The sequence below is a fragment of the Montipora capricornis genome, chromosome 13 (genome assembly GCF_036669925.1).
Source record: "Montipora capricornis isolate CH-2021 chromosome 13, ASM3666992v2, whole genome shotgun sequence".
Taxonomy (NCBI): Eukaryota; Metazoa; Cnidaria; class Anthozoa; order Scleractinia; family Acroporidae; genus Montipora; species Montipora capricornis.
The window spans coordinates 49,820,028-49,837,243 of record NC_090895.1 but is presented as its reverse complement, the minus strand read 5'-3'; the positions used below and the strand labels follow the sequence as shown (position 1 = coordinate 49,837,243).

At 40.0% G+C, this 17,216-nt stretch overlaps 1 protein-coding gene across 1 annotated transcript in view; it reads right to left on the bottom strand.

Annotated features, from left to right (window-relative positions):
- LOC138030943 (uncharacterized) overlaps window positions 1–17,216 on the bottom strand; it is a 38,480-nt gene that overhangs the window by 5,738 nt on the left and 15,526 nt on the right. The window contains exons 4-9 of the mRNA XM_068878799.1: window positions 13,401–13,571; window positions 11,776–11,938; window positions 11,013–11,221; window positions 7,866–8,085; window positions 3,330–3,577; window positions 574–733 (exon numbers count right to left, since the gene is read on the bottom strand). Of these exons, the coding sequence (XP_068734900.1) occupies window positions 574–733; window positions 3,330–3,577; window positions 7,866–8,085; window positions 11,013–11,221; window positions 11,776–11,938; window positions 13,401–13,571 (1,171 nt within the window). The remainder of the gene's footprint in view (window positions 1–573; window positions 734–3,329; window positions 3,578–7,865; window positions 8,086–11,012; window positions 11,222–11,775; window positions 11,939–13,400; window positions 13,572–17,216) is intronic.

The following is a 17,216-nucleotide window of genomic DNA, read 5'->3' as shown; positions in this document are numbered from 1 at the left end:
CTCCATGAGAAGATGACGTCACGAAGTAAATTATGCGTAATTCCGCACACACGTGCCATCGCCTGCTCAATCAGTAAGAGCGACGGGTTTTCTGCGATTTTTGCCGAGCTATTACCAGGCTAATTTCGCCTACATCGTTCAAAATTCTCGTGCATTGTGTACCCTTAGACACAATTACTAAATTCCTGTTGAAAAAAGTCGAAACGAACACTAAAGATTTTCGTCATAGTACCACTTTAAAACGCCCATATATATATATGTTTTAAACAACAAATTAACTCGTCCACACATCTTTTAAAATTCAACAAACCGGAGAGGTATCAGGAATCTCTTCAGTCCAGTACGTTGGAGAGAGCGAAATTAAAACTTCGCCAAAGATGTCCTCAATAAAAACGATGTCATGACAGTATTTTGGCCTCTAAAAACATTCGTTTCATGAAAAGCACACCGCCAACAATTCTTTAATGCAGTGGTTACGCCCTTGGAACAGTCAGTCTGTTGAATCCAAACCGTAGCTATCTTTCCTCCACTACTAGATCAGCATGATTAAATTACAATTTTTACATTACAAACCTGAGGCACCTTCACGTTCTATTTCGTAAATGATAGAATCCTGGAATTTCTTTACAAAACGGAAGAAATCAGGAAGCTTTTTCGTTATTTCTGCAGGTTCCCAAATTCCCCTGTTAAGCAACTCGTCCCATTCTTTGCAATGAAGATGGAAGTCAGTCTCCTGAAAGCGAAAAATAAAATTGAATTCATAGATTTGTCTCCTTCCAAAAGAAAAATAAATAAAAGAGATGTTTGGTTACGTTGAATAAACATGAACACCGTGTGATTAGAAGCGAATTAACTATCGTTAATTTTGTACTTGAAGTTAAAAGATCTCAAGGATACGTAGTTCGCTGGTTGAAAAGGTTTCTGCCTGTCTAAATTTTGGATAGTAACCATTTTCTTGACTGCTCCTTCAGTAGTGTTAGTCAGGACTGATGAACTTGTTATCTGATTTGTTCTAGTAAATTTACAGTTAAGTTAGAAAAATTACGGTGTGTACTGGGTCAGGATATTGACATATGGGACGAGGATATTATGGAATTGATCGGTTACAGTGTACGTGTACAAGTGTGTTAACAGTGTGCCAGTAATGATTTTTCAAAAATGTAAAAGACAGTGTTACTGGTGTTAATGTTATTTCAAACACAATTTTCAATAAAGTGAATGGCATTCCAATGATGATACTGAATAATAATAATAATAATAATAATAATAATAATAATAATAATAATAATAATAATAATAATAACAATAATAATAATAATAATGATTAGTATCACCGTACTAGTGGACGAATGCAAATGCTGCATTTTGATTGGCTACGCTACTAGAGGACTATTAGTAATAGTCCTCGAGTAGCGAAAAGCGTTACGCTTTCTTTCGTTTTATTCCCAAATAAATCTTTCTGCAACTTCCATTTGCTAACTTTATTATTGCCTTTTCTGTCCAACTAGTTGGGTGATACAAAAACAATTAGACCCATCGACCTCAAGGGCCACGAGTGGTTAAATAGATGTATATAGCGCCATATCCACTAACTGCACTATGGCACTTTACAATACTACCTTTAAAAGATAATTAAACAGAGATTACATGAATTATGACATAATTACAATAAAATGTTTTTTTAAAAGGTAAGTCTTCAGACGTTTCTTAAAAGTACCTAATGAAATACCAGGCTGTCTCAAACGAATGGGCAGAGCATTCCACAGCCATGGACCAGCCACTGCGAAAACCCTGTTACCATAAGTCTTTTGGATGGACTTTGAAACAACCAGTAAAGACTGACTGGATGACCTGAGACTACGACTAGGACTATACTGTGTTAATAAATTACTGATATAAGTTGGAGCTAGATTTTTCAAAGATTTAAAAACCAATAATAAGATCTTAAAAACAAGACGATGCTCCACTGGTAACCAGTGGAGCACAAAAAGTAATGGTGAAATATGAACACATTTAGAAAGACGCTTAGCGAGACGAGCGGTGCAATTCTGTACAGATTGTAACCTCTGGTATTTTGGCAGTCCGTTTAAAAGGGCTTTCCCATTGTCTAACCTACAAGTTATAAAAGCATGAATGAGTGCTATTGTAGACTCCTCTGATAGACAGCTCCTCGCATTCACATGGTAATTGAGCAATTGAACCAAGGGATGATTAAAATGAACATTTGTTCGCGAATATGTACTTCCTAAGATGTTCTTGAATTTCCCGTAAAAAAGAGTGAATTTCTATTTTGTATAAAAGAAGGGAAAAAGGTGTCATTATTTTCTTTTTTTCCAATTACAGTCGAACCTCGATTATTCGGACTCATTGGGACTAGACGAAACAGTCCGGATAATCGAGAATGTGAATATTAATGAGGAACAAAAACTGATCAAATTAAGCGACATTTAATCGCGAAACAAAACTTTTACAAATCGTTTGGAAAACAATATGGTCTACATCCTCACTGTCCGTTGTGAATACCTGTACACTTGTCGGCAAACTTCATGATCTTTTCCTTGTTCTTGCGGATATCAGATATCTGCTGCTATCCATGTAACGCCATATTCAGCTAAGAAATTGGTTCCTTTTTCTCTTTTCTCTAATCAAAGGGACGGACCACTTACGCTGGTTCACTTAGCAATAAGGACACTCTACGCCAATCAGAACTCATTCGAAAGTTCTTCATTACGACGTGTGCGAGCGCTGCTTTTGCTTTTTGAAAGCGAAACAATGTCGCCTTCACTTTACTTTTCAACGCTGTAGTTTTAAAAAGAATATGGCTACGGATCTTGATCATGACTAATTAATATTCATAAAGTAAAGTGAAAGCGCCTTTATCACAAACGTCTCAAAGGCGCTTTACAATGATCAATTTACCCCCAGCGGACTGGAAGCATATACAGGCACAAATGGCAGCCGGTTCTAAGCAGTCCATGCATGATGGTACTCGTTCATGACAAAATTGGGACGAGAGAAAAAGTCGGGATAATCGAGGTTCCACTATATAGACATTTATGGACAAATTTTAGATATTTCGTGTTACGATGAACGGCAATTGTATTCTCCTTTTAATTGGATGATTTTAGGAGGTTCTGCCTACGACTGGGTTTGAATTCAGTGGATTACATAATTTCCCCTTACCCCAAGCCCTCATTGCCCTTCCTCCCCAACATCCCCTGGGTTAAAATTTAATGAAGTGCGTGGATTACAATGAAAGGCTTCAAAAGAGGAATACCCCTTCCCAAGAGAAATCAAGGTTACCGTGAGGAAGGTGGTCGCATACACACCTTTTTGACGTCACTTCCATACCCTCGCGTACTCTCCTTGGAGAGGATAATTGAAAACCCTTTCGAGAAACCATACACAGCTCGTTTTGAACAACGCATAAACGACAGCTTAAATCCATCTGGTAGTTTCTCATCTGGAAGACGAAGTCCAAAGTCATCTTCATCGGAAAAAGTCACTTTGGAGAGATACTTCAGCAAAGTGTTTCTTACGTCGTCTTGAGGTACAAAGTCCATGTGGAAACCGCTGTCTAAAATCACGGGAAGGTAACGAAACCAGGCAAACACATTAGCAGGATTAAATGTCTGCTTTCCCTATTCACTACTTTCCCATTCCCATAATGCAGTACGTTTTAGGGGGTTCTTTGCATAAAAACAATACTGGTCATTTACTCATGGCACGGTATAATGCTTCAGTGAACTGGATATCAATTGTTTTAATGCAAATTGCCCCCCCCCCCCCCCAAAAAAAAAATAAACTGTATTATTGGATTTGTGAAAATAGCGGTAGAACAGGTGTTTTATGGAATTTGAAAAAGTAATAATAATAATAATAATAATAAAAGATTTATACCGCGCCGGTATCCTACTGTTCAAAGGCGACTTACAAAACTTTAAAATTAACACTTAAACAGCTAAAATTAACTATAAAAAGCTTTTCTAAAAAGGAAAGTTTTTAATCTACTTTTAAAAAAAGACACAGACGGAGCGTTTCTAATTTCAAATGGCAAAGCATTCCATAATGATGGTGCTGCTACAGAGAAAGATCTTGCGCAATACGTTTTCAAGTTATAGGATGGAGAAACCAGAAGGCGCTTGGATGATGAGCGTAGTTGACGTGATGGAGTGTAAGATGTAAGCAAATCACAAATGTACGATGGTGCCAAATTGTTAAGTGCCTTGTAGGTTATAAGCAAAATCTTAAAAATAATACGTTGATTAACGGGAAGCCAGTGAAGATTAAAAAGAACAGGCGTAATGTGATCATGCTTTGTTGTTAGTGTGACGAGGCGCGCCGCGGCATTCTGGACGTGTTGTAGCTTTTTTATAGTGTAGGCTGGTAGGCCATACAAAAGAGAATTACAATAATCCAACTTCGAAGATACAAACATATGAACCAGCAATTCAGTAGTGGCCGCAGAAAGATACTTCCTAATATAGCTGATATTTCGCAGGTGATAAAACGAAGATTTGCAAATGTTAGTAACATGATCATTAAAGCAAAAATGGCTATCGAACATAGTGCCGATATTTCTCGCCTTATGCACGGAGTGAATAGTTTCACCAGCAACTGAAATTTCGTGAAGGAGTGGACCTGGAAGATGTTTAGCGGAGATCACCAATAATTCGGTCTTGTCTTTATTTAATTTAAGGCGATTAACCATCATCCAATGATTAATTTCATTCACACAGCTCTCGATGTTACACACCGCTAGATCCCTATCACCCAGTATGGTTGGTTGGAAAGACAAGTATAGCTGTACAAATGATAGCTCAAGTTAAATTTCTTTACGATGTCTGAAAGCGGCGAAGTATAAAGCAAATACAAAATGGGTCCCAAGACAGATCCTTGTGGCACTCCACATACAAGGTCATGTTTAATAGAGGTACCACCATCGACGGAAACATATTGCATGCGATTCGATAAATAAGATTGCAACCATAGTAGAGGCTTTCCAGCTATCCCAAATCGTACACGTAAACGAGAAAGGAGAATGGCATGATCAACTGTGTCAAAGGCCGCAGAAAGGTCTAACAGCAGTAAAATTACGGTTCGACGATTATCAATGGCAGAAAGAATATCATTGTGGACACGGATGAGTGCAGTTTCAGTACTGTGATACTGTTTGTACGCTGACTGAAATGTCTCATTTAACTCATATTCGTTGATGTAGGAGATAAGTTGATTAGCTACCAATTTTTCAATTGCTTTGCTGATAAATGAAAGATTCGACACAGGGCGATAATTGGAGAACTGCGTGTGATCCAAAGAAGATTTCTTAAGGAGTGGGCGTAACATGGCAACCTTGAGTTGCGAAGGCATCTGACCAGTTTCCAACGAAATATTTATTATTTTCGAAATAAAATGCAACAGAACACCAAGTGCATTTCTTGTAACGTAACCCGGAAGAGGATCGAGTGCACATGACTTAGCAGCCAGATTCAGGATACATGTATGAACTTCATCCGCTGTTACCGTTTTGAAATTATCAAAAGAATATGAACAGGCGTTGTCAACATCAGGAACTGTATCTCGATGAGAGGGAGCAGCAGTCATTATATGACCCCGTATTCTATCTATCTTTGATCTTTGTAGTGAAGTACTCAATAAACTTGTTAGCAAGATCAGTAGGCGATTTGCAGGGGGGATATTGAATATCTGTTTTCCTTTGTAGTAGTTTGTCAATTATTTTAAAAAGCTGTTTATAATTTGACTGATTCTCCTTAATTAATGATGAGAAATAGTTCTTCTTGGAGTCACGAATTAAGTTGTTGACAGCATTGCATCCCTCAATAAACAACTTACGATCAGAAGGAAGTTTGGTCATTCGCCAGCGTCGTTCAAGTTTTCTACGGGATCTCTTTAAATTATTTATCTCCTCAGAATACCAAGGTGCATCGGGACGCAGAGTAACTGTCTTGGTTTGCAGTGGAGCATGAGCCTCAAGTATGGAAATAAGAACTTTGTTATATTGATCAATCAAATAATCTAAGGATGAAGATGACGAGGCAAAAAGATCAGGAAGGCTAGAATTCATAACATCAACACAAAAATTATCAAAGTCAATAGATCGAAGCTTTCTGAATGAAATAATCTTCTTGTCGAGCGGCGGTTATTGAGCGATAGCTGGAAGTGAACAACAGCATGATCAGAGATGACAAAAGGAGAACCAATTGTTAAGTTCGAAACAATATTATCATCAGATCTTGTAATCACAAGATCTAAGGTGTGTCCTTCTTTATGTGTTGAGCCATGTGTATGTTGAGTAAGATTGAAAGCATCCAACAATTGAAGAAATTCAGTTGAGTGTTGGGAAGCAGAGGTGTCAACATGAATATTAAAATCACCAACTAATAATAATCCACCAGGATCAGTGATGTAATGTTCCAGGAACGTAGAAAACTCATCCTGGAACAATGAAGGTGTTAAACCATTCAAGGTCGAAGGAGGTGGGCAGTAAACAATAACAACTCTGATTTTTAAATTGGCAGTACTTGACAATAACAAATCCATATATTCAAAAGACATGAACTTCTTGAGCGGCTGTAACTTTAAGTTAAAGGATGATCGAAATAACAAGCCAACTCCTCCCCCACGAGTAGAACCAGGCCTAGGAACATGATGAAATGAATAGCCTGAAGGACATAAATCACGAATAATTAATTCATTGTCAGCATCTGATTGAAGCCATGTTTCCGTAACACCAAGAAGATCAATATTATTTTCAACAACAAAGTCTTTGATGATAGTAGTCTTGTTGTTAATTGAACGAGCATTTAGCAAGCAAAAATTCACACAGCGAGCCCTCAGTGTGTATCTTTTAATCGGGTTAGGAGTAATTTCAATTAAATTTCTGAGATTGGGTCCAACGGGAGTCTTCATAGTGCATGTAAATCGTGAACTTCAAGATTTTAATCGACAGCCTTGGGGAGAGACCAAAGCTCGAATATTATTCGAGCGCCGCCTCTTTTCTTGAACCATTTTTCCAGCCCTGCAACCTCTAACCTTTCTTTGGCGATTTTTGCCCAGAGGAATTAAAATACATGGGCGATTCCAATAGTAGCAGAAGCTCTGAGTACGACGAACAAAAGGCAACAATGGAGAAGTGTGTTGTGAGTTGTGAAGAAGCCAGTTCATCGGTTTCGTTGAAGTCAAAGATGCAGAAAACTCGTATCCCAAATAAGCGTTTTGTTCTTTGTGCATCCCCACCATCCGAGAGGATGTAGGACCAGGATTAGATTCGATGTCCATATAGATAGTAAGGTCAAATTTTGTAGGCAGACCAAGCGACAAATGTCCACGTTTGAACCAAGTACGGATTGAGCGCGTAAGTTTGTTTTTTCCATCAACCGATCTAATTACACGAGGAGGACCATGGCATTTCAGCAATAAGGTAAGAGGTCTTTCATAAACCGAAATATTGATAAATGATGATCGAAAGGGACTAGGAAAACAAATAAAAAATCCTAATATCATCAGAACAAAGTAACACGTTGCAGCCATCTTGGGCGCATTTACATACTTATGAAGTGGAGATTTAAATAAAATACGCCAGGCATAGTTTCAGCCAACAGGGATTTCACACAGCTTTCTTTTAAAACTCGCTCTTTATTTCTCTTCGCGTAAAACGGGAGAGGCCACCCCTTTAATCTCCAGAAAGATATAAAGCAGACGCCTCTTGCAATATGGTGAATGGAATGATAAAGCACGCAGCGTCCGCATGATGTCTTAACGAATAGTTTTCACATGGATGTGATGTTGAGGTTTGTCGGCAGTGTTCGTGTAGTAAATGGTTTTTATGGTTATAGTTAACATACCTGCTAGTGCACGAATAGTGAGTCTACAATCAAATTCGCAACCAGGAAATAAGATGTCTGCTCGCAGATATCTTTGAGGCGGTAAAATTAACCATCCACGACATCGAGAGCTCGTAAATTGGTCTTCAAAGCGTACCTCATCCAAAACGTTCTTTAGGTCAGTAGAAGGGGTTTTTATACTTTCCAATGTTTTTCCAATATTCTTCTTTATGACCCATACCTGGAACAGAAAAGACCAGTCCAGTCTACAGAGTTCTCTAAGTACAACCCACTTCATTATACGATGAAACGATGGTAAGCATCCATCATGCACCAGACTTCTTATCCAGTGAGAAAGAGAAAATCTATGAGGCAGTAAACAGCGCTCGGTTTTGGATGTATTTTTCTGCAGTTGTATAACCAATAAAAACAAACAAGTTGAAACACTTCGTCTGATGAAACAAAAAGCCCTTTTTTTCTTGTAACTGTATGCTGTCTGTCAATGGTATCCCGATAATCCTAAGGAAAACTTACAAACCAAACAATATCTCTAAACACCAAAAATCAGTCGGATTGAACTAAATGTATAACAGGGGCGTACCGTGAGATTTTGAAGGTGTACTCGAATGAAGAAAGTTCCGCGCGCCAAAGGTGCTCCACATTAGGGGTCCTGAGACATTTTCCCCCAGAAACGTTAACTTTTGAAATTTAGGGTCTCGCAAATACCATTTGCGACTATTTCCGGATGACGTATCGATAAATATTAAAATACGAAGGAAAATACAGTTGTTGGTTGTTTATTTTACCCATCTGTTGAGTTTTTCAGCAAGCTACAAAAAACAGGAGAGGGAAAGAGGTCGCAAACTCCGTCATACATATCCTTCATAACCTTTCCTTCAAAAATAACCGGGAACTGGGGACTGGTGCTGAGGCTGACACTGTGTAGGGGGGACCTCGGAGGGTTTTCTCAAGTTTCTCAAGTACGCACGCGTGTATTCCCGTAAAAGACGACATTCTACATAACAACATTCCACAACGTCAGACACGCAAGATCACTGAAGCGATCGAAATCAGAAAGAAAAACACTGAAAGCATCATGAATGGTTGTATTGGACGTGTCCTGACCATACACTAGCAGGCTTAATGAACCTTATCAAAGTGTGTGTGTGTGTGTAGGAGAGAAACCCTGACAATGCACACCCCAAATAATCATACTTTTAATTGAATAAATGTTTGAAAGAAAATTTGCCCTATGCGGGATTTGAACCCACGTCCCCCCATTACTACTAGTCGGGTGTAAATCAACTGATTAATTATTTCGAATGAAAAACATGAAGAATTGCCCTGAGCGGGATTTGCACCCATGTTCCCCTGAACACCGGTAGGGTGTGATGACCACTACAACATCAGGACAACCACGCTGGCAACGCAGCTATCCACATAGTGACTTGGCCTAACGTGAGTATCCCGGGGTTCTTACACGAGTGAGATGGGAAAGCCTAAACCCCTTCAAAGCCTTAAACCTAAGGATCGTCTAACGATTCACAGGCAAACACCAACTTAGGCATCACCTAATCAGAGGGATCAAGTTAATGATGCAGGCTTATTTATATAAACCGTAGAATGAAGAAATGAAACCCATCCTGTAAATCAACTGATTAATTATTTCGAATGAAAAACATGAAGAATTGCCCTGAGCGGGATTTGCACCCATGTTCCCCTGAACACCGGTAGGGTGTGATGACCACTACACCATCAGGACAACCACGCTGGCAACGCAGCTATCCAGATAGTGACTTGGCCTAACGTGAGTATCCCGGGGTTCTTTCACGAGTGAGATGGGAAAGCCTAAACCCCTTCAAAGCCTTAAACCTAAGGATCGACTAACGATTCACAGGGTAACACCAACTTAGGCATCAGCTAATCAGAGGGATCAAGTTAATGATGCAGGCTTATTTATATATACTGTAGAATGAAGAAATGAAACCCATCCTGTAAATCAACTGATTAATTATTTCGAATGAAAAACATGAAGAATTGCTCCGAGCGGGATTTGAACACCGGTAGGGTGTGATGACCACTACACATCAGGACAACCACGCTGGCAACGCAGCTATCCAGATAGTGACTTGGCCTAACGTGAGTATCCCGGGGTTCTTTCACGAGTGATAGAGATGGGAAAGGCTAAACCCCTTCAAAGCCTTAAACCTAAGGATCGACTAACGATTCACAGGCAAACACCAACTTAGGCATCAGCTAATCAGAGGGATCAAGTTAATGATGCAGGCTTATTTATATAAACCGTAGAATGAAGAAATGAAACCCATCCTGTAAATCAACTGATTAATTATTTCGAATGAAAAACATGAAGAATTGCCCTGAGCGGGATTTGAACAATATATATTTGAAGTGCGGGTTATACACATAAGAAAGAAGTGATCCTCGTAATTTATCTGGGCAATTGTCTTTTCGCTATTTTGACATTCCCCATAATACACTTTGTTTGCCCCCCAAATTTTGCACAATCCATTGTTTTCAAATGCTCTTGGGACACTGCAAATTTCCAAGAGCATTTCAAAACAATGGTTTATGCAAAATTTGGGACACAGACAAAAGTGTATTATGGGGAATGTAACAATGGCGAATTATATTAATTTTCAACAACGCAAGCAAGAAGTCACTTGACTCCGAGTCCAGCACGCTAACGAGCAGGCTACCGCGACTCCAACATGATGATGTGATGTTTCTAGGCAACTGATACTGCCAAGCAATTATTGGTAATTGGTTGATCATGACAGCTGACATAGATTACATAACTTGTTATTAGCCTTACTAGAAGTGTACAAATTCGACATAGTTGTGTATGCTTAATCGATTATCTTGTGTAAGCAGACCTTTCCAGCCAATCATCACCGTTACATAGTAATGTTTTTTTTTTTAATCTTTGGGATTTTTGATGGTCACCCTAACTCCAAAGCCTTAAAAGCTTGTCCACAAAATATGTGAAAATACAGTATCGCAGACCTGGTATTAATAAGACTCTTAAGCTAAGTTTTAGATAAGCCTCTCCGAAATCATCCACCATTCGTAAGCGTCTCTCATTCCACATGAATTTTGCTGTTTTTGGTGTGATTATACATAGTTCCGGTTTTGGGCTCATGGCCTCACCTTGAGAGTTAATTGACCCCTATTTGGCGTTCGAAATGTTAAATCGTATCTTGATTGATAGTCATCATATTCGGGAAGGGACTGATTGCGCAAATACTGTTCCACAAATTTCTCATCTAGGTTGACCCCTCCTCTAAATAATGTTTTCCACTCAGTTCCCTCCAAGAGCTTGCTCAAAGCATTTTCAGTACTCCACTCGCCGCCAGGGCCTAACCAACAAGGAGGAAATAAGATTCATAAGTTCTTTAAAATCAATTGTCGGTCACCAGTAATGAAATAAATTACAACCCTAGCTATATACAAGAGGTTCAGACACACCAAGGGATGAAGGGTGTCCATTGCAACCCCCATGTGGCCAAAAAATCAGTTCAGATCAAATGGAACTGTAACCTTGAGAACGGTTATTAAGATGGTTGGACTACCTCGGGAGGAAGTCTGCTTTTTTTAAAATGTAGGACTCACTGGAAATTTTCGGCACCATTTTGCACTTCCTTTCCATTTTCACACATTCGCAAAGTTTAGACATTTTATCCAAGACTTTGGCCGAAGGGGGCCGGACCTGAGTCAGACCAAACATTATCAGTCGAACTTTATCTAGTTTTAAGTATCTGTATTCGTGCAAATCAAGCAGCAAACGCAGGCAAAGTTTATCCTTTCCCAGCTGCATTTCTCACACAAATTTACAAAATCTCACTCGCATTCATATCAACATGGCGTGCACAGATTCCTTTATAGGTAACAGTTGCAAAAGTAAAAATGATACCTTCATCGGGCTGGCGAATAAGAACTGTTCCGAAGTGACACCAAATGTCCGCCTTTAGTTGACGTTTTCTTTCCATTTCAAATTTAATTCTTTTGAGGGACAGAAATACTTCTTCCTCTAATTTCTTGAGATAAATAGAGTCATTCGTAAGACTGGGAGATTCCTGAAAAACAAAGCAAACAGGCTGTACTGGAGAATGAAAAAAAGTGAAGGGAGGGCCAACAACAAATGATGACAGCAGAGAGCACCTGGAGGAATGACTGATTACCTGAAGTGAGTGATGACGATGCCGACTGTGATGACGATGATGATGATGATGATGACGATGATGATTACCATGATGGTGACGATAATCATAGTGATGACGACGACGACGACGATGACAACGATGATGATGACGACGATGATGGTGATGGTGATGACGACGATAAGCGTTTTTGCAAGACAGGTTTTTTTAAAATGAAAACTTAAGTGGAACCACTTTTCCCATTCATTAAAGGAGCATTATTATTCAGAAAGATAATGTTCTTTTGTACTATAATAGGACCAAATGGCATTTAGCAAAGAACAACCAGTTAAACAGAACAGACTTCATCACAACAACAGTTCCCTTTTTGTCACTCTGAAATGCTACGATTTTAGTAGGTCGTATGATAAGAAACAAACGCTCCTTATTGAGTTTACTGAACGATTAATCAAAACAGGATCGGAACAGCTGTTTCATTTATTGCAAAAGAGAACAAAAGAAAATCGGACCACACCGAAACAGGAACTATTGTTCCCTAAGCGATAAAAAGAGAAGGTATTCCTTCTGAATAAACGAATGGAAATTTTTCCTAAATAGCTACCACGGAACGAGAGGTTCCTTTTCATTAAACGAACGAGGACCTTATTGTTCCACATGACGACAGAGAGAAGCGTTGGTTCCTAGTTGAGCAGTTTTGGTTCCTACGAAAAAAATTTTCAAGGAAAAAAAGTTTCGTCATGTGCTTAATCTGCGTCTTTCTAAACGGAACAAATACAAAAACGCGTGGAACACATTCTTGTGAAAAAAAATGCATCATATCTCGCCTTGGAAACACTAATGTTTTAGTAAGAAAGTGGTGCTGATTCTGCTGCTGATGACAAGATCTCACAAAACGCAGGAGCCACTGCGGCCTACAAGAAGAACCCGTGTTCAAGACCCGTTCTGACCATTCGTATAAGCAGTCCCTGGTTCAACTTCTCAGCTGCACTCGTACATGTAGATAGCCAACTGGTTTGCCCCCGGCCAGTTGGGATTCTTAACAGTTGTTGTTGTTCTGTTCTGTTATCTCGTTAAGTGTTTAATGAGTCCCGGAAAGCCCCTATGGGGACTGATCAATTCTGTATTGTCTTGTACTTTGCTTTGTGCAATATCAAAAGATTCATGCTTTTACTCAAGGAAAATCCTTCATTTGTGTCTTCTAAATTTGACGACTGAAGTGTCATTTCACAAAATGACACTGTGGCCTTTAAATATTCTGTGCGAGACATTTAGTACTCAATGTTTCTTCGGAGGGGGTAAATTTCTTTTTAAGTACTCACTCGAGGGCGTTTTAAATGAGCAAAAAAAGGAGAAAAAAGAGACCTTGTAGTATAAATACCTCTGTCCAATGACTATGGATTGGTTTTAACCGGTATTCCACTTGCAATCCTGAAGGGCGCCCATAGTCTTTCTCAAGTCTGAGCTTAGCATTCACGGGCAAATTAAAATTGTCGATGAAGTAACAAATTTTGTTTGATTTGTTTTGCTCAAACTTTAGTTTTCCACCTTCCTGTGAAAGTCAAATGATTCACATTATTAATCAAAACACCAACATTTCTCAGGCAATCAGTTAAACATTATATTCGATGAACCTGCTTAAAAAGAGAAGGCACATTGCTGTTGTCGTCTGAACGACCTTGACTTTTTACCACTTCAAAATGTCAGGCAATATCATTTCCATAATGTGGCAAAGGATAAAAAAACTCACTAAAGGAAAGTATAAATATTAAGGAAATTACGGCCAAAAATAGGAAAATATCTGCCTGTCATAAGATGTGATGTTGCCATGGTAACGGCCATAATCCAAAAATGGACACCCAAAAAATAAGCCTTATTATATTGGTACCCATGCTGGTAGGTCTCTACAGGGAAAACGTTGCGAAAAACGTGATTAATTAGGTTTCCTTTTGTAACTTGTGTCCCGTAGTGAGGGTATTAGCAAATACTCTAGGGAGCCACCTTAAAAGTGATTTCAAGGTTTATAAATGGGAATTGAACCCATTAGCTTTACTAACATTTTAAAATGCATTATCACAAATATTTTCTGTTTGGACAGACCTAGACATTAACCACATTATTCCACGTTTTTCTTACATATGGCTGGCTTGGGATGAAAGTTATCAGCTTAACCTCACACATTGCTGTTCACCAATAAGGGTTGTGAGTATCTTCCTTATCAGAGAAGACTAGAAGGTTGCTCTTAGATTTTCGGGACTTCAAGAGTGAGCAATTTAGATCGGGTTCAAGATCTAGTCTGTTCCGAACACGCCGACATCGTATTAATCAGTGAAACCTGGCTGAATGCTAACATCCTCGACCAAGAACTTTTCCCGCTTTCTGACTTTATTGTCTATAGGAAAGACCGTAAGGATCGTAATGGTGGTGGCGTTCTTATTGCTGCCAAAGCAAACTCCTTCAAATCAACGCGGGAATATTTGCCGGACTCAGAAAATTTGGAGGACTTAGAGCTTGTGTGCGCTGAGATGACTACTTTTTGCAATAAGAAAGTTTTGTTTTGCTCGATTTATTGGCCAGATCCCGAAGATGATACAGGCTGCTGGTTGGAAAAATTTAATATTTTTCTTGATCATGCTTCTGAAACCTATGAAAATATGGTAATAGGTGGCGACCTGAACCTGTCCAAGATCTCTTGGGACTCGCTAGAAAACACCACAGGCACAAAAGAGGTGGCGTTCTTAGAAATTCATAACCACCATCTTTTAACGCAATTAAACTTTATTGCCACCCGTCGTGACAGGGTGTTAGATCTTGTAATTACGAATGTGCCGGACCGTGTTCGCGTACGCGAGGTGCTCAGTCCAAAAGAATCGGACGTGTTCACGGACCATGGCACGGTGTCCTTTGAATTTCACGCCTCTACTAAAGCTACCCATAGAGTAAAAAGAACAGTGTACGACTATCGTAATGGAGACTTTGACGGTCTCAGAGGAGCTCTTGAAGCCCTGAATTTATGCAATCTTATTCAAGACAGCGACGACATCAACTCTGACTGGACTTTTTGGAAGGACGCATTTATGAGCGCAGTCTCGGATTTTATTCCAACCAAAAAGATTAAAGGAAAAAACACCCCGCCTTGGATCACGAGTGAAATCATCCACGCTCTGCGGAAAAAGGAGGCTGCTCGCTCAAAGTTAAAAAAATCTCCTACTGACCATCAACAACAGAAGTATCGCGAATTACGAGCAAAGGCCAAGTCTCTTATACGTGAGAGCCGTGAGACTTACTTCAGCTCCCTCGATTCAGATCTCGCGCGGCAGCCTAAACGCTTTTGGTCCTTTTTCAAGCTCAAGAACAGAATGCGGAGCTTCCCTGAAACGATGAACTCTGGCGATGACACTCAGCAGAGTTCTCAAGCATCAACGCCTCAACAGATCGCCGAGTTGTTTAACTCTTACTTTGTGTCGGTCTTCACTGCCCCCTCAGAGGTCCACTCTCTATCAGTACCTTCCACACCCTCACATCCCACACTAAATGAGCTAGAGATCCCGGTGGAAATGGTTTTGGCAACTCTCAAACAGCTTGATATAAACAAAGCAACTGGATCCGATGGAATTCCAGTGCGCCTGCTGAAGGAAACCGCTGACCAGATCGCACCGTCCCTGACCATCTTATTCAACAAACCTTTGCCGCTCGCCATCTTTCCAGAAGACTGGAAACTCGCGAACATAGTACCGATTTTCAAGAAAGGAAAAAGAGACTTTGTGGAGAATTATCGCCCTATCTCTCTTCTCCCTGTCATCTCCAAAGTTCTCGAGCGCTGTGTTCTGGCGGGTTTACGGAATTATACATCCCACTTCATCAGCCGCGAACAACATGGCTTTTTAGCCGGTAGATCTTGTGTGACTCAGCTCACTAGTGTTTTGCATTACATTGGCGGTCAACTCGACGCCGGTAAACAAATAGACATTTTATATCTTGACATGAGTAAAGCATTCGACAAAGTGGATCATACCAAGCTACTTGGGAGGTTGCACCAATACGGCATTACTGGCAAACTTCACGACTGGTTTCGTTCATATTTACGGGGGCGCAAGCAACAGGTTACAGTTCTCGGAGCTACTTCCTGAGAATTGCCGGTTACATCCGGGGTATCGCAAGGGTCCCTATTAGGACCGATATTGTTTCTGCTGTTTGTGGACGATCTACAAAACGCTGTTAAAACATCGAGAGTTGCCTGTTATGCCGATGATACCAAGATTTTTAAGAGTATTGATTCCATCACAGACTGTAACGCCTTGCAATCTGACCTTAACGATCTTGTCAGTTGGTCTGAATCATCCGGGCTCATATTTAATCAGTCCAAGTGCAAATACCGGTGCATCACCCGCAAAAAATCACCTGTACAGCCTACCTATACTCTCAAGGAAACGCCTTTGGAATCTTGCGATACAGAGAAAGATCTCGCTGTGTGGGTGTCAAGCAACCTCACCTCGGACAAACAAGTAACTGAACAGTGTGCGAAAGCCAACAAACTCCTTGGGTTTGTGCGTCGAGTTTCTAGGTACATCCAAAGCACCCAAACGCGTCGCACACTCTACCTTTCTATCGTCCGATGCCATCTCGGCTACGCAACCCAAGTATGGTCACCACAGTCTATTGGCCTACTTAAACGAGTTGAAAACGTGCAGCGCCGTGCAACAAAACTAATTTTGAAGCTCCCTTTCCGCTGTGATGTAACCTATAAGACCCGCCTCCAACTAACAAATCTGTTACCCATCTCATACTGGCATGAATATTTGAACATGGTTTTTTTTCTACAAAGCTGTTAATAACTTAGTTTTCGTAGACAGTGAAGCTTTACCTGTAACTAGACAATTTGCGAGATCTACTAGGACATCGAGCAGCAGTGCTATTTCTTATATTCCTAACCGATGTAGAACTGTTACCTATCAACGTTCATTTTTCATACGCGCGTGCCGCGCATGGAATGTTCTTCCCGCTGAGCTACGCACAAGGCACATCTCTCTAGCTTCATTTAAAAGTTTATTACTTCAATATTATAAAAAGGCTCTGAACTTGTACGACGTTGACGACATTAGAACCTGGAGAACAATCTATCCTAGGTGTAACACAGCGAGGTCTCTCGTATGCCCGCTAACGTGCTGCTTCTAGCAATTTGGACTTCCGCTTTGTT